The sequence below is a fragment of the Camelina sativa genome, chromosome 3 (genome assembly GCF_030686135.1).
Source record: "Camelina sativa cultivar CO46 ecotype springtype chromosome 3, ASM3068613v1".
Taxonomy (NCBI): domain Eukaryota; kingdom Viridiplantae; phylum Streptophyta; class Magnoliopsida; order Brassicales; family Brassicaceae; genus Camelina; species Camelina sativa.
In genome coordinates, this window is record NC_141882.1 from 259,439 (window position 1) to 280,353 (window position 20,915).

The window sequence follows — 20,915 nt, forward strand, 5'->3', positions numbered from 1 at the left end:
CATCTGCAATGGTTGAGGACGGAGTTGCCGCACATAGTTCGTAACCAAGGATCAAGAAAATTGAGCCAGACTGGCATGCGGAGATTGAGGTCGGCGAGCTTGAGATTGAGGTCGGCGAATGAGTTTGAGGTCTCCGAGATTGAGGTCGGCGAGCGAGAGAGTGAGATTGAGGTCGCCACCGAGAGTGAGATTGAGTTCGGCGGCGAGAGTGAGATTGAGGTTTCCACCGAGAGTGAGACTGAGGTCGGCGAGAGTGAGATCATCGTCGTCGAACGGGGTCGAGAGGTGAAGAGAGGTCGGCGGACAAGGATTGATGAGTGCTGAGGTTGGTTCTTGCGAGATCGGCGGATTGAGGTCGGCGGGATGCTGCACGATGCCCCGGAGTTCGGAAAATCCTCATTCTAGGTCGGCGCTTGTCCTACCATTGGGGTGAGCTCCAAGGTCAACTCCTAAGATGGGTGTTCATGATGTGCGCTCGCATTCCACGTCCAAGCTGGAGGTAGGCACAAAACTGGAGGTCGGCACCAAACTTGAGGTAGGCGCCAAGCTGGAGGTCGGCACCGAAATTGAGGTAGGCACCTAGGTAGAGGTTGGCATCAAGCTTGAGGTAGGCACCAAGCTGTAGGTTGGCGCCAAGCTGGAGGTCGGCACCAAGCTGTAGGTAGGTGCCAAGAGACTCGAGTGTGAGAGCGTCGATTGTGAGGGCGTCAAGCATGATAGTGGCAAGCGTGAGTGAGTCGTGCGTGAGAGCGTTTGACTGTGAGGGCGTCGAGCATGATAGTGGCAAGCGTGAGTGAGTTAGCATGAGAGCGGCAAGCGCGAGTGAGTCGACTATGAGGGCGTCGAGCATGAGGGCGACATGCATTTGAGCGTATGCTTGATATGCAACAAGGCTTTGTGCTTTACTGGAGTAAAGTGGTAGGCGAGACGGACTCGCCATACCTTTAGGTGTGGCTTTTGTGTCCGGCTTATCCTGTTGGTGTTTGGGGTTGGCAAGAACTTGCAAGCCGGAGCTTGGCTTATTAGTCCAGGCGCCCTCAAATTAGTGCGAGACTTGCTCGGCTTTTTGCTTGGTTTCGAGATGTATTTTATGGGGCGAGACGTCTCTCGGCTTACCCTGTTACGTGTTTCGAATACCAAGTTTTAGGTTGGTAGTTGAGATGAGCTCGTCGTACCTTTTAGGTGCGGCCCTGGTGTCCGGCTTACCCTGTGGGTGCCCCGAGGTCGGCAGGAGTGTGCAAGTAAGAACTTGGCTTATTCAAACTTGACCGCCTGCTAGCTGAATGCGAGACTGGGCTCGGCTTTTTTTGTGCGGATTATTTCACCGCTGCATCCATGTGGAACGCGTTTTTAATCGAACACCTGGCCAGGGTGACGATGTAGAAGCTGGACACTCGTTAAAACGGACTCGTTCGAGAGAGCTTATTTGACTAAGAGTACTCTTGCGAGTGTAATTTTTTTTTTGTAAATGACTTCTTTTGAAGAGTTGATGAGCTCGGCATGTGAGCGTTCTTTTTTTTTTTGTTTTTTTTTTTTTTTTTTTTTTGCTAATGATATTATGATGTTTAACTCACCGTTGATCTTCGGTGTTGAGCTGCGAGTTGGTCGTCGATGTCGAGCTGCGAGGCCATTGTTTGGATTGGGTTTATGGACAGACCATTGCGTAAAACCGAAATTGTGAAGGTTTGGGGAGCTCTTGCGTGAACCCGACTCCTACGTGGGTGGTTTGTCGTTGGATTGATGATCGGCTTGCAGGTAGTAGAGACGAGCTTGGTAGGTCGACAACATAGATAAGTTTGAAAGGTCAATTGTTTGCCAGAACGCCAAGTATGAATGTTGGGAAGATCAGAGCTAGTGAGGTCGTTTCTCGCGATATTGAAGATATCAGAGGGTAGCGAATTGGTTTGGGTGAGGTCGATCTCGCCGAACTGAGCTCGGCGCCACTCTCAGGTTTCGTCAATCGAGAGACACCGTGAATATCCGACGGTCCTTCCTTTGAGTGCGGTATACGATGAATTTCCGGAAACGGGCGTGTCGCGAATCGAGGTGACGGATTATGGCAGTAAAATTTCCGTTTTACTTATTTATGTCTCCCCATCTCCTCTTTCTTCTCCATAAAAAGGTAACTTTCTCTCTCTATGCTTTTATTTTTACGCTTTTACTTCTTTCTCTCTCTACTTTTCTCTCCCCTTTTTTGGTCACACATCCTTGAAGACCTAGCAGCCGCCGCCGCCGAGCTTCTCATGCGGAGATCGTCGATGGTCGGTGGACGGCGACATACGAGTTTTGCGAGCTCGGCCGAGAAAGGCGATGTGCGTGAATCCGGCCGATCGACGGAGATCGACGAGTCCCAACGGAGAGATTCGGAGGTCGGCGGAGAGGACGAGGTCGGCAAGAGGATATTCGGAGGTCGGCGCCATACGAGTTTCGCCCGCCCGGCCGAGAAAAGCGGCGAGCTTGAATCAGGTCGATCGGCGGGAATCGAGTGCGGCAGAGTGAGCGAGATCGGCGCCCGGATGGTCGGCCGAGAGAGCAAGATCGGCGCCTGAATGGTCGGCCGAGAGGACGAGATCGGCGCCCGGATGGTCGGCCGAGAGGACGAGGTCGGCGCCCGGATGGTCGGCCGAGAGGACGAGGTCGGCGCCCGGATGGTCGGCCGAGAGGACGAGGTCGACGCCCGGATGGTCGGCCGAGAGGACGAGATCGGCGCCCGGATGGTCGGCCGAGAGGACGAGGTCGGCGCCCGGATGGTCGGAGATCGGCGCCGTGTCGATTTCGTGAGTCCTGTTGAGAGAGGCGAAGCGTCCATACCTGGTGGATCGGCGGAGATCGGCGGATCGGATCGAGAGGATTCCGGATTGAGCGGGGTGATCGGCGCTTTTCCGCCGAGAATGGTTGGATCCGGCGAGTTTGGCGTGGGAGATCTCGGATGTTGGCCTGGCGTCGGTGAGATCAAGATGAGGAATCTCGGAGCTCGGCCTGGCGTCGGTGAGATCGGTATGGAAGGCATGTCCGAGGCTGGCATAGTTGAGGGCGTTGGTCGACTTGATTCCTGTTTCGTTGATATCTCCCACGAGTTTGATTCCGACGATGGCGACCCAGATCTTATGATGGGAGGGCGCCAAAACACGGAGATATTGGGAGGTCGGCGTGATTTAAGCAAGTCCGACACTCGCGATATTGGGTCGATCGGAGGAGATCACATTGAATTCGACTTTCGGGAGAGAGCGGCCGAGAGCTGTGGTCGGCCAAATATCGGGGATCGAAGATCGGCCCGCGTCAAGACCACCATCTAATGGAGTAAATTAAGTGAGTAACCATTGACCAATGTAAAATAACCAAAGAGGAAAGCAGTGAGGCTGGTCGAAGAACGCGGCACGACGACCATGTTGCGAATGGGATCACTTGTGACCCGGTTGGGATCGATGTGGGAGATCGACGAGGTCAGCATTTGTGCGCTCGACGCCGACCTTGACGAGATCGACATTACTCGCGACATTACTCGCGACACTCGCAGGGTTCGGCCAAGTGATGAGAGGGAGACGAGAGATCGGCACAATAGTGTGCTCGGCACATCCATGCTCGGCGGCGACGAGCTTGGCGCGACTGATCTCCGAATTGCGGTTGGTTCTGATTTTGATGAAGGCGATGCTGATCTTATGTGTGGAGGTCTCGGTTTTCGGTCATCAGGCGATAAGGCCCCAAGTGAGAGAGATCGGCTAGGGGGTACGGACGAGGTCGGTATTTCGAACAGAAAGGAAAGTCGTCCTTCGACGAGCTCCCGAGTTCTAACATATACGCGTGGTAAAACTCTTGCGGGAATCCAGCGTGCTTTTACCGAAGAGTTCGCGGCTTATAAAGACGTTTTTGATGATGTTAGTGTCGGTATTGGAGCGGAGTGTGGAGACTTCGATAGTTTGGCCAACGACTACAATTTTGCTGATATTCTCGAGTTTAGTGAAGATAGCGACAGTGGTTTTGGTGGGAGTCCTATGGATGTCGTCCCGGCCGAGGATCCTGGTCCTCGTTCAGCTGTTTTGGTTCTTAGTGCTGCGTCGATTGGTGCTAATCTTTCAGCCGGTCCGGCCGATCACGGTCCTTCGGCCGGGACGGCCGCCTGCTTCCTGAAACCGGCAGTTTGCTTTGAGGGTGAGCGGTTGTACGTCAGAGTTGGCGAAATCGACACTATGGGTGAGGGGGTCGGCTAGTGGAGGTCAGTGTGGCGTTGTACGGTGCCCTAGAGGTCGTCCCTGTGTGGGTGGCATATCTCCAATCCATGTCGGCACTTGTCTAACGTTAGGGTGAACTCCGAGGTCGGCTCATAATTAGAGGTGGCAAGGTTGACTATACAAGTATATTGGAGGCGTATTGGGAGATATGAGCGAGAGAGGTCAGCAGGATATTCTCCAAAGAACAAAACCTAGCCGTCGCTCGTCGCTTCTTTGCCGATAGTAGGTCGGCAGGATATTCCGTTGACCGTCGATCGAGATGACCTGATGGTGGTTGGCGGTCGCCCTGGTTCAGCCCGCGCGCATAAACTTTGAGGGCGGCATCATAAGAAACAAATCTGACCTAGAGGGGGTCTAGGGTTTCCGTCGTGAATTTCCGAGATTGCCCTTTTGCGGGAATTAATGACTTGCTTCCAATCTTGTATGGCCGAGAATACAACTAACGAATCTCGTTGGGCTGAGTGGCATGTTGGGCGTAGCCCATATCCAACAATAGTCCCCCCTTAGTCCGGAGAGTGGCAGTCCTTCTGCGATCGGCGGGCATACTTAAATCGTCCGTAATATGTCTGCTCGGCACAGATTGTCTCGGTTTGCCTTTGGGGACGAAATTGTTATAGTAGCTCTTTTGTAAATGCCAGGCTCGTCCTTCGAGCATGGAGGAGGATCGATTGGAGAGGGTGAGCGGTGATGTCGGCTTTGGTTGTCGCGAGCTTGGCGACACCTCTCATGAGGTCGGCACTTCTCATGGTGATGCTTTCGACGATATCGATATTGATATTAAGGAAGAGTGGAGTTTTGGTTTCAGCAACAAGGGTTTGACTGACGATCGTGATTTTGACGACATTCTTGAGTTTGGTGAAAAGTGGTGGTTTCATGGATCTTTCTGTGGCTAACGAGAGGCCTACTACATCACCCATGGCTGTTACTGGAGGTAGAATGGGCACTCTGAGCGCTCCCAAAGTCGATGGTGTCTCGGTGCTTGTTCCTCTATTGTTGGAGTTAGTTGATTTGATTAAGGTAAGCTTTTTTATGTTGTAGCGAGTGTGTCAAGTCGCTCGGCTGTTCGCATGTCCTGGCTAACGAGATTGTCGATGATAGTCTACATCAGATATTCGAAGTTGTTTCTGCGTCCAGCAAGCAAGGGAGCTGAGAGGGCGGCATCGTCAGTGAAAACTAGAGCCATGGTTTGGAGATGTTGGGCATGTGTGGCAACAAGAGGTTCTGATGGCGTATCGGGCGCTGGTGTAGAGGTTGTGTTGTTCGGAGTAGCGCCCTCAACTGTTGTCATCGCGGAAGGTGGAGGTGAGAGAGTGGCAGTGTTGGTGACCAGCTGGTCTGCAGCAGGTCCGGCTTCAGCGTGTGCAGCTACGAGAGGCTCAGAGGGCGCGTCGGGCGCTGGTGGAAAGATTGTGCTCGGCAGTGAGCCTTCGGTTGGGCTCGGCAGGGAGCCTTCGGTTGGGCTCTCCAAGGAGTTCGGCAGGGAGCTTAGCGGGGGAACTGTTCGTGTTCTCGTTCGCCCCCATCGCTGTTCCGTTGGCTGCTCCGTTACTTCGTTGAGGTTTTCGCTGGGGTTCGTCATGAGTCTTGAAACTTCGAGGAAGTGAGGATCGTCGGTCTTGATTCGTCAAAAGAAGCGCTTTACTCTTGCCCCACGGTGGGCGCCAATTGTTTGTACCAGGGATTACACAGTTTAAACAAATAAGATTTAGTGGGAAAGAGCGAGCAAGTTCTTTATTAATCGGGGAAAACGTGAGATCGTCACTTAAATAAGTCGAATTAGAGCTTGTTAGTTCACAGACGAACTAGTAAGCTTACAATGACGAACTGAAAACAAGAACGAATTATACGAGAGATAATAGCAGTTTTCGATACAAAGTATTGCTCTGTAGGTATTGTGTGCGGGTCCGGATCCTTTCTCCAATAGATGTCTCGAGCTATTTATAAGCGAATGTAGAGTTAGAGCACTCTAGGGTTTTCTGTGTGAAATCCTGAGATTGTCTTCCGAAATTGGCTCATTTCCTTCTATTTCTGGTGAATCTTTGTTGGGCCGAGTTGGCATATGGGGCAAAGCCTATATCTAACCCATGGCTCAAGGTCTGTCCAACTCCCAACCAATTTACCAATTTTATTAATATATCATTGACCATAAGATACAAGAAACCCCCAAAAAACAAAATCATACTAGGTAACTGATTATTAAAAAAAGTTTTTATTTAAATTTTAAAACTAAGTCAACTAGAATACAACTCTAATATCGACGTTACCTTAAAACGTAAAATCTTGCAATCATAAATAAACGCAATCCGAATTATAATACTTACACAAATCAAAGTCATTTTCAGCTATATTAACTTGGTCAGGCGACCGTCAACTTTAATGCTTCACGTATATTACACATTATACATAATTACATATACACTCCCCCAACTATTCTAATAACTCACTCAATTAATTATACAGCCTTCCATTTAGGTGAGCTACTAAGCTACTTTTATTTCATGTCAATCAGCACAACAACAAAAAAATAACCAACAGCGTGACCAAAAATATATTTATGTAAAACATTGATATATCCACCAAATTTCATCATCTAATAAATACTAGTAAATTAATCTTTCTATTTTAAATTAAATATATCGAATAAATCACTCATATTAAAAATGTAATATATCAGAAAAGAGGTGTAAAATTGAAACCTTTGTCGTGAATGTGATGTGGAACTGAAAAGTTTCATAGAGATAAGTTTTAAAATGAGTGTTAATTTTGTTATGATTGAAAGTTTGAGGAAAAATTCGTAAAAGAAGAATATTAATTGGAGTGATAAGTTATTTGTTTTTGTCAGTTGAGCGACTGGGAAACAAAGCGCATTTAAAACCCCAAGGAGCTTCCCTCTCTTTCTTCCCAAATTCCTCTGTTCTCTCTCTCTCTCTACTACTAAGCCGCCATTATCGAGTGATAGGGAGAGAAAGAGTCGCCGCAAGAGAAAAAATGTCTCCGGCGAAGAAAAGCCGAAGTTTTGCTCCGATAAGTGAGTGTAAAAGTGGAGAGTATGATTCGATCGCGGCGGATCTTGACGGGACTCTGCTTCTATCAAGAAGCTCCTTCCCTTACTTCATGCTCGTCGCCATAGAAGCTGGTAGTCTCTTCCGTGGTTTGATCCTTCTTCTATCTCTCCCTATCGTCATCATCGCTTATCTCTTCGTCTCCGAATCTCTCGGAATCCAAATCCTCATCTACATCTCCTTCGCCGGTATCAAGATCAAGAACATCGAACTCGTCTCTCGCGCCGTTCTTCCACGGTACGTACCATCTCCAGATCTTTGATTCATTCATTCGCTACTTTGTTTGGAATCTCTAGATTTGACTTTAGGGGTTTTGATTTTTTCTTTTAGGTTTTACGCGGCGGATGTGAGGAAGGACAGTTTTGAGGTGTTTGATAAGTGTAAGAGGAAAGTTGTGGTTACTGCGAATCCCATAGTGATGGTTGAGCCATTCATCAAGGATTATTTGGGAGCAGATAAAGTTTTGGGAACAGAGATTGAAGTTAACCCCAAGACGATGAAAGCCACAGGGTTTGTGAAGAAGCCTGGTGTTCTTGTTGCTGATTTGAAGAGATTAGCAATCTTGAAAGAGTTCGGCGAACAATCACCGGATCTTGGCCTCGGTGACCGGACCTCCGATCACGATTTCATGTCCATCTGCAAGGTATCATCTCTATCTCTATCTCTCTCTCTGGTTTGATTTGCATATCCAAATGCTTTGATTTTACTTTTTCTTGAATCTTTAAAACATGGTTTAGGTGGTTATTAATTAAGTAAAGAGCATAAACTGATGTATTTAAAGGCAAATAAATGCAGTAAGGCCTATATAAATGGCGGTGGAGAAGTTTCACATGATCTATGGGAAAATAGATTGAATATTCCATACAGTTTTCACATGCTTTATTTACTCTGTATGCAAGGTGTAGTGTATCATAAACGCATCTAGAACAATTACTTAGTCTTGAAATTTGGAATAAAAATATGATGTTTATTAGGATCAGTAGGTTTTATTATATAAGGTTCAAAACTCATACATGCATATGTGAGAATTCACTGACAGTGACAAAAAAGTAGATAATAGAATAGAATAATACTACAAAGTAGGAGGAGTTTTTCATAAATGCTTCCAACCTATCACCAACTAACGTCCCACATAAGTTGGACGGTCCATTTAATGAATGAATCAATCTATCCATATATGTCAACATGTAATTTCTATAATCGTGTGAATTAGGATAAATGATTTAAAATAATATCTTAACAGGAAGGTTACATGGTGCACGAGACCAAATCAGCCACAACAGTTCCCATAGAGCGTCTGAAGAGCCGCATCATCTTCCACGATGGCCGTCTAGTCCAACGCCCGACGCCGCTAAACGCAATAGTCATCTACCTTTGGCTTCCTTTTGGCTTCATGCTCTCGATCTTCCGCGTCTACTTCAACCTCCCTTTACCTGAACGCTTTGTCCGCTACACCTACGAGATCCTCGGCATTCACCTAACGATCCGCGGCAACCGTCCTCCACCTCCTTCCCCTGGCAAACCTGGAAACCTCTACGTCCTTAACCACCGTACCGCCCTTGACCCCATAATCGTTGCCATTGCTCTCGGCCGTAAGATCACATGTGTCACTTATAGTGTCTCTCGCCTCTCCCTGATGCTCTCACCCATTCCTGCCGTTGCTCTGACCCGAGACCGTGTCGCTGATGCAGCCCGCATGAGACAACTCCTAGAGAAAGGTATGTTCTATGCTCTATTGCTCTCTTTTATCATTGTAGAAAAGCAGAGTGTCTCTGTTTTGCTACTTACCGATTGGTTTCACTATCTCATGGACCCTAAAATCTGAAATGAAGAGAGAACCTAGCTAGGCTCCATTGGTCACACATATATTGAATCAAATACCTTTCGTTTCGTATATAGAAAAATCAGAAAACAGAGCTTCTCTTGTTTTCTACACATACTATTTGGTTCCATTATTATCTCTGTTGTGTTGTGATTTTTATCATATATATTTCAACAGGTGATTTGGTGATCTGTCCTGAAGGCACAACGTGTAGAGAACCATATCTACTAAGATTCAGTGCTCTATTCGCAGAGCTGAGCGACCGGATCGTGCCTGTGGCCATGAACTGCAAGCAAGGGATGTTCAACGGGACGACAGTGAGAGGTGTGAAATTCTGGGATCCGTACTTCTTCTTCATGAACCCTCGACCTAGCTACGAAGCCACTTTCTTGGACCGTTTGCCTGAAGAAATGACGGTAAACGGTGGTGGCAAGACTCCTTTCGAGGTGGCTAATTACGTTCAGAAAGTGATCAGTGGAGTTTTGGGATTCGAATGCACTGAACTTACAAGGAAGGATAAGTATCTGTTGCTTGGAGGCAACGACGGGAAGGTTGAGTCTATCAATAAGACCAAGTCCATGCAGTAATATATATAGTCCAGCTAATTACTGGTTGCTGCTATTTTGCTTGAGACTGGATTTAGGTCTTTCTGGTTTTACCAGTTACCTGTTCTTTTTGTTATGTATTACTCGGGGAAAAGGTTTTGTTGAATATGCACTGGATAATGAATTACATTTGAACTCAACGTACGTACATGTTGTTTTACGATTTTCCGTTGTCTTAACTAATAACTATGAATGATTTGTACACTGTCTACAAATATCTGTGTTATATTTACAAACATAACAGACAGATAGATAAAGTCCAATATACCCTGCCACGAATTCTATCTATCTGCAGAACTGCATTGATCTTACATGATCTTAGAGACCAAGGAGTCAAGGACCATGTGTTGGTGTTGGTGTTGGCCTGTTGGGTCTAGTGTTTCATATGGCATGAAATGCGGTGAATCTCTTATTCTATTTGCTTCTTTCTTGTAGTTGAATATCTTCAGGGGGATCATACTATCAAATCTGGAATTAAAGGTTTTTTGGATGACAATCTATTGGACAGGTATGGCATTTTCTGTAGGAAGGTATAATAAACTTTACTGATTTGATTGTTAGCCATAACCACTACTAATAAGTAGCCATAACCAAACTGAGTGAGACTCAAAGTTCAGAGCAATAAAAACAGAAAATGAAACTCAGGGAAGTACTCAACCTTAGATACAGAGTTACGAGTGAGACTCAAAGTTCAGAGCAATAAAAAACAGACAATGAAACTCAGGGAAGTACTCAAACTGAGATAGAGAGTTATGAGTGAGACTCAAAATTCAGAGCAATAAGAAACAGACAATGAAACTGGGTCAGAGTTAGTCAACCGATATCTCCGAAGTTATCCTATTGATCTTATGGTTTACCTTTTCCCTCCAATCAGGTTTGTTCTCGGAGGGCAGCTGCACACTAGTGACTGTGAGAGAGGAGGAGCTGTTATCCAGCCCCGTCTTAAACTAATATGGGACCTCTGTCAAATTTTTAAAAAACCTAAAAACCCTTAATAAATTTTTTTTTTTTAAAAATTGGACCCGTCTGCTTAAAGAAATTTTTTAATATTTAGGATAGACCCATGGCATTTGCCTACTCTGCCATGGGGTAGAGACGGCCCTGCTGTTATCAAGCGAGTGGATGCTATATCCAACAAAAGATGGCATTGAGGGGTGTAATAAATGGACTTGACCAATTTTCATAAGTGAAAACCTCCTTTGGATTTACAGTTGACGATTTGATGTTATTAATAATGTGGTATAAATAAGAACCACAATAATGTTGTGTTTTTCAAGCCTAAGATCTTTCATTTTTTTTTTTAATAATATATATCAGTTTTTTTTGACAAGTTTTTTCAAAAAGGAAATGAATTATATTTTTAGAATTGCACAAATTTGTAGTTGTTATTTGCTAGTGTACATAAGATATGGTTTTCAATATGAAAATCTTAATTTCATAAGTATATGATTAATCATGTTAATCATTCAGTTTTTTTTTATAAGTTTTTTCAAAAATGTAAATCAGAACATGTCGATTCATATTACCTTTGAGAGTTTAGCTACATCGTTGGGAGAGAGAACCACAGGGTAGCTCCGAATGTAAGGAAGATGCCGCTGGCAAGGGTTGCTAACGGAACAGGATTTGCTGCGTCAACCACTATCCATGCTCTATTACTCTTTAGACTATAGCAGCTCCAAGTGAATACCAACTCCCTCAGGCCAAGAAAAGGACAAAGACCTTGGATCTCAGCTTTGATATGTCAGTTAAATATAGATTTGTATAAATAAGAACCATATAAATAACGTTTTGTGTGATTACTTTTATTCACAGATTCTGTAACTTCTTTGGTATTAGGAGCAACGCCCGACACCATTGAAGCATCGATGACTATGGAAGGGAAAATATTTTTTTTCCAATTTTCCTAACAACATGACAACAATTAGTGTGATTACCATTATTATAATCCCTTCAGTTTTTTGATAAGTTTTTTCAAAAATGAAATGAATTATATATTTAGTATTGCACAAATTTGTAGTTGTTATATGCTAGTGTACATGAGATATGTTTTTAATATGAAAATTTTAATTTCATAAGTATATGATTAATCATGTTAATCATTCAGTTTTTTTTTTAGAATTACACACTTTTGTAGTTGTTATTTGCTAGTGTACATGAGATATGGTTTTCAATATGAAAATCTTAATTTCATAAGTATATGATTGATCATATTAATCATGTTAATTATTCACTTACGACAGAGAAAACCATTAATTCTTGTTAATCTCGTCATAGAATATAAGATCGGCTCACCAAAAAAAATAGAAGATAAGATCTACATGCTAGTTATTAAGGGATGACTTTTATATATATATATATATATATATATATATGTGGTTTTTATGATGTATCAAATTATAAACAATGCACAAAGCATGTGCTTACGGTCCGCTTCTATTTGTTTCTCATCCCTGTTTTTGTCAATAATCTCTTATAGTTCTACTGGCAAAAGGGTTGAGCGGAGGAGTGTGAGGTGGCGGGTTCGATTCTCCGATTTGCGATAAGACTTTAGAATATATTTTTTTCTTTTTCCCTTTCTTCCTCTTCCTCTTCTCTTTCTTTCGCGATATTCGTGAACCACAAAACGAAGAGAATTATTATTTTTTTTTTTTTTTACAAAATCGGAACCTGGCAATCGGAGCTTTTGATTAACCAAACTCCAATCTCCAATCGAAGCTTTTGATTAACCAATCGGAATGACAAATCAATGCTTTTCTGATGGTAAATTCCTCTCTCTCTCTCATTTTATGAATTCTTGTTTAGTGAGGGATTAGAAATTAGGGTTGTTTGATTTTCGAAAATTAGTGTTCTTCAAAATATGTTTCTGTCTGTGTTTCTAGGCATGATTGTAATTAGGGTTAACGAAATTAGCAATGAATGAAGATGATTTTAGGTATAGATTGTTTGTTTTCATCGGTCTTGTCCGTTGTTTGATTTATACATTGTGTCTGAGTGTGCCTATTTTAATATTTTCGTTTCGTTATCTTCCCTCTCATTTGTGTAAAGCTAATTCTGTTCTCCTTTTAATTCCCCATGGGAGACAAAAAGTGAATTTCCTGCGGTTTTAAGCTGGAAAAATATAGCTAAGCCAATGATGAATCACACTATATGGAAGCGACTGATGGATCATTCATAGAAGAGAAAGAGAGTGCTATGGTGTGGCATCTCCATGTGTCAGTTTTTTTATGTGGGTCTCACTGTATCTGTTTTGAGTATAATGTCTTAGTACACGTTCTTGAGACTGATAATGACAAAAAATTGCAGTGGGTGGGGTTTACTTTGCTGAGAATTTCAACCCGGAGTTGAGAAAAAACTGGAAGAGCTTCTCAATTAAAAACTACTTTGACCAGCACGGGGTCTTTGTATCGGTGATGACCGGTTCAATGCTTCTCTCGTCGAGGTCATAATATCTTCAACCATCATCTAAGAACTGCGTTTCTATGTCATCGCTTTTTTAGTTATGTTTTGAGATCAAAACCAGATGGAAGAAGTAGCGAAGAGTTTCCATGTCATCGCATCAAATTATTTCAGCATTACAAGATAACTAGCCAAGAACTCGGAGTTTCCTCTCTTGGAGATGCAATTGTTTGTCGGATCGCTGCACGCAACACATTGTAAATGAAGAGATGTCTCTTTCTTTCTTTCTTTCTTTTTATCACCAGTTATAGTTTTCTCCTTTATATTCAAATTAAACTCTTTGTTTGTTTGCTTTACTCTTATTTCTGCAGATATGGAGTGGCTTGGAACCAAGTGAACTCTCTCTGTTCCTTAGTGGCCTACGTCCACAATGTAAGTCTTCCGTAGGATCATATAAATGAAATCAGTAACAGATATGAATGAAATCATATTAGCGGAGGATCATATGAATGAAATCATATTAACACTGGTGTTATTTTTGGTAGACATGGTTAAGGGTTTCTCAGAAGCTTCACACAACAAGTCAAGTGGTCGTAGGTGCAATCGTGGGTTCTGTTTACTCCACCTTATGGTATGTAACTTGGAATTCACTTGTTCTTGAAGCCTTTACCTCATCATTCTCAATACAAGTAGCTGTCTTTCTGGTTGCTGCTATGTCTGCTTTAGGTTTTGCAGTATATGTACTACTTAACTGGTTTAAAGATGACAGATGAGAGACTGATAATTATCAGTACTTAGAATGTATAAGGAATGCATTTGTTTCTTCTTATAATTGAATGGAGGTGAGGTTTGGGTCCAAATTGAATGGACTGGTGTTTGCTTATAGTCCCTCAGCCATCTACCTTGGTGACCTGTGAAATCACACACACGGTTCTGATCATTTTAGTTTGCCTTCCATTATATTGTTGGAAGAAGGAAGAAGATTATGAACGATGAAGAGATGATGGTGGCAAGACAGAGCCAAGAGTTTGGCCCGAGGATTGGTGAGATGGGTTTTCTGATAGGTTTGGGTTGAAGCGTAGGGTTTTGATGGTATTCCTATTGTGATGAGTTGATTCTCTCGCTGATATTTCCTTCTCTCGGGTGACGAAGGCTTTGATCTGGATGTCTACAAACGAGGTGTTGAAGAAGGACAAAAAACAGAGGAATCATGATCAGTAGTTAAACTCACTAGGGTTTTTGGAGAAATTGAGCTCAACGGCGTCACAGGGAAGAACACGAGCAGAGACTAGCTTGACATTGTTGCGCGACTGGAGAGATCTCAAAAAACGATCGACGATGAAGATGTAGAAACCGGGAAAAGGGATCAGCGCATGAGAGATGCCGACGTGGAAGACGTAGAAGAGCATGAAGACGATGTAGAGATAATGAGTATAGAAGAAGACTTCGAAGAATCTCCTCCTTATGTTCGGATACGTGGTTACCCACATCATAAGTCCAGCAACCAGAGATATCGCTCCGGCTAAATTCGAGACACCGGTACTGTCCCACTCCAACATCTATTTCCACGAACGTTTAAGGGCATTTAATTAATGTAACATATATAATAGAACAATATCAATGATGAATATTGAATAATGTACCAATAAGATACTAACTAACCTTGGAGATTTGATTTCTGGATATCCAATAGATTAAGTAACAGAGACCGTGGCTGGTGAATATGATCATGGTCAAGTGTCCCAGCCATATGTGGTACTTGATGCTTGACTCGGACGTAATCCCCACTGCAGTCAGCAACGACGACCCACGAGCCACTGGATAGAACAAGAACGCTAAGCATATGTCCCCTACTATACCTACCCGTACTGCTATTAACTCCAGTCTCCATCTTTTCAGTTTTGCCACAAAAAAAACAAATTAAATACAAAAGGCCAAGTCAATTAATAGCTTAACTATTATTAGTACATGTCAATGTTATTTTACAAAAATTGTCAATAGTTAATAGGTTAACTAATAGTCCATGTCAATGTTATTTTACAAAAAAAATTCAAATATCTGTGTTAGATTTACAAACATAACAGACAGATAAAGAAAGTCCAATATACTCTTCCACGAATTCTATCTATCTGCAGAACTGCATTGATCTTACATGATCTTAGAGACCAAGTAGTCAAGGACCATGTGTTGGTGTTGGCTTGTTGGGTCTAGTGTTTCATATGGCCTGAGTCTTCTTCTCCATCACTGGAAGTCACCGTAATCACCATTGATACGATGAAAGGAGCACTCAATATTTGCGGTTTCAATCTCTTTGCATAATCGATTCACTCTTTTCTTAGTCCTCGTCTTTGTTAAAAGTTTCGATCTTTACTTCAGTTGAAACCCCAATTCGATTTGGATTTGAAATTTACCTTATTCAAAGTACTCTTTTTTTTTTTCTTCAAATTTACTTTGATTTTATACTTTTGCGTAGTCGAGGATTTGCTTTTGATTTCTCCTTCTTCATCTCCATCTCCGACCTCGAGAGAAGCAAAAAAAAATGGCAGAAGAATCGAATATGGAGCGAAAACACATTTAATAATTTCTAAATATCAGACAATAGAGATAGTTTCTGGCCACCATTAATCAAACATGCATGGATTTAGAAAGATCTGGAAGATTAAGAAACTAATCAAGGGATTTGAGTTAGCTTGCATACGACCCTGAAGTTGAAGGAGAAGACTCTAGGCAACCTATGATAGATAAATATATGTGTTTGTGTTCCAATGTTGTTAAAATAATTTAGCTAAGTTGGTTAGAACATGTTACTTTCTGTTTAGAGGTAAGCGGTTGAAAGCCCATCATTTCAATTTTTTTAAAAATACAAAACGACGTTGTTTATAATTTTACAGAATTTATTAAGAGAAACTTATTCCGTTAGATGATATAATGACGTGTCTTATTTGACAAAACCAACAAAAGTTTACGATTAAACTAAAAAATCAATTAAAGTTGGAGTTTTATTTCAACACATACAAAGTTGATACTTTTTTTTTTGTAAAATTCAAGACAATTATGGAAGGGAAAAGATTTTTCCAATTTTTCTAAACAACATGACAACAACAAGAGGTTAGTGTAATTACCATTTTCATAATCCCTTCATCAACAAGAGAGATAAATTTTGGGATCTATTATTTCAGTTCTCGTCTAAAATATATAGCTACGAAAATGAACCAAAAACTACTCTAAATAAATACTCTAAATATTGGAAAATTAAGTAAATAATGGTTTTTCTCATTAACCATAAAACATTTTCTACAAAGTTTAGTATTTATACAACCTAATAACCAGAAGTAAATCATATAAATTACAATCAAGTAAACCGGAATACATATTCTAAAACTAAACTCTTTAACTTCTTACCGTGTTCATCATGTTTTCAACCAGACACTCAGAATTCATCATTACCTCCCTGACAAACTCTTGGCTAGTGTTTATGTGGAGAGAGATGCAATGACTCTCTTCAGTGGGGATCTGCATCAGTTGCTTACCAACCAAAGGATCCAAAGACTTTACCACTAGCTAGTGTTTGCTAGTGTACATGAGATCTGGTTTTCAATATGAAAATCTTAATTTTATAAGTATATGATTAATTAATCATGTTAATCATTCAGTTTTTCATAAGTGTTTTCAAAAATGAAATGAATTATATTTTTTAGAATTGCACAAATTTGTAGTTGTTATTTGCTACTAGTGTACATGAGATATGGTTTTCAATATGAAAATTTTAATTTCATAATCATATTAATCATGTTAATTATTTACTTACGACAAAGAAAATCATTAATTCTTGTTAATCTCGTCATAGAAGATAAGATCGGCTCACCAAAAAAATAGAAGATAAGATCTACATGCTAGTTATTAAGGGATGACTTTCATATATATATATGATTTTTATGATGTATCAAATTATAAAGTATAAACAATGCACAGAGCATGTGCTTGCGGTCCGCTTCTAGTTATCTATTCTCAGTCCTGCTTTTGTCAAAAATCTCTTATAGTTCTACTGGTAAAGGGTTCGGTGGAGAAGAGTGATGTGGCCGGTTCGATTCTCAGATTTGCGGGTATAAATTAGGTTTTTTTTTTTTTTTTTTTTGGCTTGTGGCCTTCTAATTGTTAGCGACATTTGAATTTAAAAATTCACAAGCTAAAACTAATAGATTCAAACTGAAGATTCTCAGCCGAATCCAAAGAACATATCTTTGCTACCTCTTGCCTCATCTTCTTCGGACCACACACAAGAACTCCCACGCTCGAACCCTAGAAACCAACTAGGAGCTCTGTTACACACAATAAACAGAGTTAGAACTCACAAAAAAATAATCATTTATAGCAGTATGATCTGAAATAGACTTACTGTTAAGATTAGGCCTCTCTCCATAATGAATGTCGGTAGATTGCGAGAGCAATTGCTGCGCCGAGCTCTCCATAATCAACAGAGAGAAATCACCGACGTATTGGTCATTTTTCTTACAATACCTTTTTTTGCTCCACAACATAGCAGCCGTACAAGTAGCCACCACGCTAATGGAGATTGTAAGAAGGTAAATGAGCGACTTATGAGCCGAAGTGTACTTTTCCGTGGCTTGGTCGATATGATATCTCGTGATAAGTGCGATGATGACAATAAAGATTATGAACGAAGAAGTGAGGATGGTGGCAAGACAGAGCCAAGAGTTTGGCCCGAGGATTGGTGAGATGGGTTTGTCTGATACGATTGGTTTGAAGCGTAGGGTTTTGATGGTATTCCTATTGTGATGAGTTGATTCTCTCGCTGATATTTCCTTCTCTCGGGTGACGAAGGCTTTGATCTGGATGTCTACAAACAAGGTGATGTCCGTGGTGAGACCAGTGGTTGGTAGAATAAGGTCGAGCATGGAGAGCTCTGAAGAGTTTTTGAACGCGCAGATGAGGGTCATTTTGGGGGTTTTACATTTGTGCGTTGAACTCATGTAGAATAGGTCGCGGATTATGGAGATAAACGGTGTAATGCCACTGCCTCCACTCACCATCACCAGAGATTCATGTCTGTTCTCAAACATGCAAAGAAAAAAACAGAGCATTAAAAGTTACTTGTGACGTAAGAAACTGAAAGTTGAACTTCTCTGTTTTGGATTAAAGTGAATTACCTTAGGAAATCAGTGGAATTAGGGCCGTAGGGTCCCTCGACTGAAACAGCGAGTCGTTCTATCCGATCAGAAGAAAGCATCTCGTAAAGCTTAGTGGACCATTTTCCTTGGCTCTTGATCATAACACTTAACGTATCTGGTTCGAGTTTGCTACTAGAAGTTATCGTAAATGGATGCCACTGAAGCTTCGAAATACTCGGTATGTTCACGAACATTGTACTTGTTGGGCTATACATCAACACTGTAAAATCAATTTTAGCATATGATTTACTGAATCATGATCGATTGAAGAAGGACAAAAAACAGAGGAATCATGATCAGTAGTTAAAACTCACTAGGGTTTTTGGAGAAATTGAGCTCAACGACGTTACAGGGAAGAACACGAGCAGAGACTAGCTTGACATTGTTACGCGACTGGATAGATCTCAAAAAAAGATCGACGATGAAGATGTAGAAACCGGGAAAAGGGATCAGCGCATGAGAGATGCCGACGTGGAAGACGTAGAAGAGCATGAAGACGATGTAGAGATAATGAGTATAGAAGAAGACTTCGAAGAATCTCCTCCTTATCTTCGGATACGTGGTTACCCACATCATAAGTCCAGCAACCAGAGATATCGCTCCGGCTAAATTCGAGACACCGGTCCTGTCCCACTCCAACATCTATTTCCACGAACGTTTAAGGGCATTTATTTAATGTAACATATATAATAGAACAATATCAATGATGAATATTGAATAATGTTCCAATAAGATACTCACTAACCTTGGAGATTTGATTTCTGGATATCCAATAGATTAAGTAACAGAGACCGTGGCTGGTGAATATGATCATGGTCAAGTGTCCCAGCCATATGTGGTACTTGATGCTTGACTCGGACGTAATCCCCACTGCAGTCAGCAACGACGACCCACGAGCCACTGGATAGAACAAGAACGCTAAGCATATGTCCCCTACTATACCTACCCGTACTGCTATTAACTCCAGTCTCGCTTGCCATCTTTTCAGTTTTGCCACAAAAACAAATTAAATACAAAAGGCCAAGTCAAATAGCTTAACTAATAGTACATGTCAATGTTATTTTACAAAAAAATGTTTATAAAAAGGTCAAATTGTTTTGAGTGATTAAGAAAACTATGCGTCACTTCTTATTTTAAGACGCACAACTATATAATATAATGTAGTTCAGTGAAAACAGAAAAGTTGATTTATACTCTATATATTCTCATCATATATCAAACAAAAAATGCCCTGCAAATATGATCATTATATATGAATGCTATATTTATGTTCATGCACAAAAAATCATCTATAAATAAAACTTACAGGATCTCTCCGTCAAGTGCTGCTGATTCAGGAGTGATAGTGACAAAGGTATTGTAAATGTAATTGGTTAGGCTCCAAAGAAGAAGAGCCATGAACATTGTCAAAAACATAACCTCAGTCACTGTCACTATTCCTAATGGTCCCTTCACTAACATTGGTCTTCTCAATACACCAAACTTGTCTCTCTTCTTCTCCGCTCCGCTTTAACATTTACGAAAAAGAAAGAATCTAAAATTAATTAAAATTTTAAAAGCTATTAATCATAGAGCAATCAGTTGGTAGCTAGGCGTTTGATTACGTATTTAATTGGTTAACCGTCGTTTGTTTCTTCAAGTGAAGGTAGATACATCCCAGAAAAGCCAGTAGAATCATGGGGAACATGTAAAGCAAAAGGTTCACTCCTAATAAAAGAAAGAAATTCATTATATGTAATTTATGATCATATATTCGTATATATATATAAAAAAAATTATTTATCGAGTGGGTTACCTGGTTTCCCATAGTAAATCGATTTACCGAGCTTGGCACGAATGGAGATTAACCAGATTTTCTTATAGGTCGAAGTTGGCATCATAATCCAAATAAACATAGTTCCCATCAAAATCACCATCGTTAAGAGTTTAATCACCTTCTCAATCACTGTTTTATTCATTTCTCCTAATCTTATGGCACAAGTGATGAAATTCCAAGAAATAAGAAGAAAAAAAAAACAAAGCAAAATAGAGATTGCTATGAATTTTACAGAATCCATATATATAGTATGTTTTAAAAAAAAAATTACATGTCTATGTTATTAATTTAGACCAATGCTAATTATTATTTTACAACAAATGCAGAAAAGAAAATCCAATAATTAAGCATATAGAGATTAAAATATATATTATTACTTCTGTATAAAAAAAATGAAATCTAAGTATCTTTTGAAATGATTTATGATTTTTTTAAATAATAGAAGAAAAAGTGTTCTGGTAAAAGGAATTAGGAAGAACCCCAAATGTTGAAAAAAAAAATAGGCTACTCGTTTGTAGATGTTCAAAAAATATGAAAATCGATTTAAAAAAAAAAAAAATTGAACTCGTGGAAGAGCCCAAGTAACGTGTGTCATGTTCCTAATGTCAACGAAAAATGGAAAGCAGATCGTTGAGCTTTATGGTTCAGCTCTTCCGGAGTGTGTCTTTGCTTCGCCGATGTGTGTTGAGACACAAATCTTCACGTGTCCTTTAGTCACGAAAGGTAATCTAAATAATAATATCTTCATAGAAATATGTTTCCTATTCTCTTTCTAGTCAACGATTTTATTCCACGT

At 41.1% G+C, this 20,915-nt stretch overlaps 2 protein-coding genes and 2 long non-coding RNA genes across 8 annotated transcripts; 3 read left to right on the forward strand and 1 right to left on the reverse strand.

Annotated features, from left to right (window-relative positions):
* The first annotated feature begins 6,755 nt into the window (after positions 1 to 6,755).
* On the forward strand, positions 6,756 to 9,858 carry LOC104758817 (glycerol-3-phosphate 2-O-acyltransferase 4). Its single transcript, XM_087507541.1, has 4 exons — positions 6,756 to 7,528; positions 7,622 to 7,934; positions 8,535 to 9,009; positions 9,291 to 9,858. The coding sequence occupies exons 1-4, from the start codon at positions 7,218 to 7,220 to the stop codon at positions 9,698 to 9,700; spliced, it is 1,509 nt and encodes a 502-aa protein (XP_087363667.1). The 5' UTR covers positions 6,756 to 7,217; the 3' UTR covers positions 9,701 to 9,858.
* A 2,349-nt stretch (positions 9,859 to 12,207) lies between these two features.
* LOC104758827 (uncharacterized) lies at positions 12,208 to 13,159 on the forward strand. Of its 2 annotated transcripts, none has more exons than XR_762773.3 (3): positions 12,208 to 12,478; positions 12,798 to 12,944; positions 13,022 to 13,159. It is a non-coding gene; the product is annotated as an uncharacterized LOC104758827 (long non-coding RNA). The 2 variants fall into 2 exon arrangements; XR_762776.3 differs by having other exon boundaries at positions 12,321 to 12,478; positions 12,806 to 12,944.
* A 334-nt stretch (positions 13,160 to 13,493) lies between these two features.
* Positions 13,494 to 14,227, forward strand: LOC147946453 (uncharacterized). Of its 4 annotated transcripts, XR_015594733.1 has the most exons (4): positions 13,495 to 13,546; positions 13,660 to 13,745; positions 13,841 to 13,956; positions 14,090 to 14,219. It is a non-coding gene; the product is annotated as an uncharacterized LOC147946453 (long non-coding RNA). The 4 variants fall into 4 exon arrangements; XR_015594730.1 differs by lacking the exon at positions 13,841 to 13,956 and having other exon boundaries at positions 13,494 to 13,546; positions 14,090 to 14,227; XR_015594732.1 differs by lacking the exon at positions 13,841 to 13,956 and having other exon boundaries at positions 14,087 to 14,224.
* Positions 14,228 to 17,208: 2,981 nt separating this feature from the next.
* Positions 17,209 to 20,726, reverse strand: LOC104778516 (putative ferric reduction oxidase 1). The gene is made up of 8 exons (XM_019241189.2): positions 20,099 to 20,726; positions 19,908 to 20,010; positions 19,610 to 19,810; positions 19,049 to 19,283; positions 18,618 to 18,945; positions 18,283 to 18,523; positions 17,511 to 18,181; positions 17,209 to 17,433 (listed from the first exon to the last, which is right to left on the reverse strand). The coding sequence occupies exons 1-8, from the start codon at positions 20,358 to 20,360 to the stop codon at positions 17,414 to 17,416; spliced, it is 2,061 nt and encodes a 686-aa protein (XP_019096734.1). The 5' UTR covers positions 20,361 to 20,726; the 3' UTR covers positions 17,209 to 17,413.
* Positions 20,727 to 20,915: the final 189 nt, after the last annotated feature.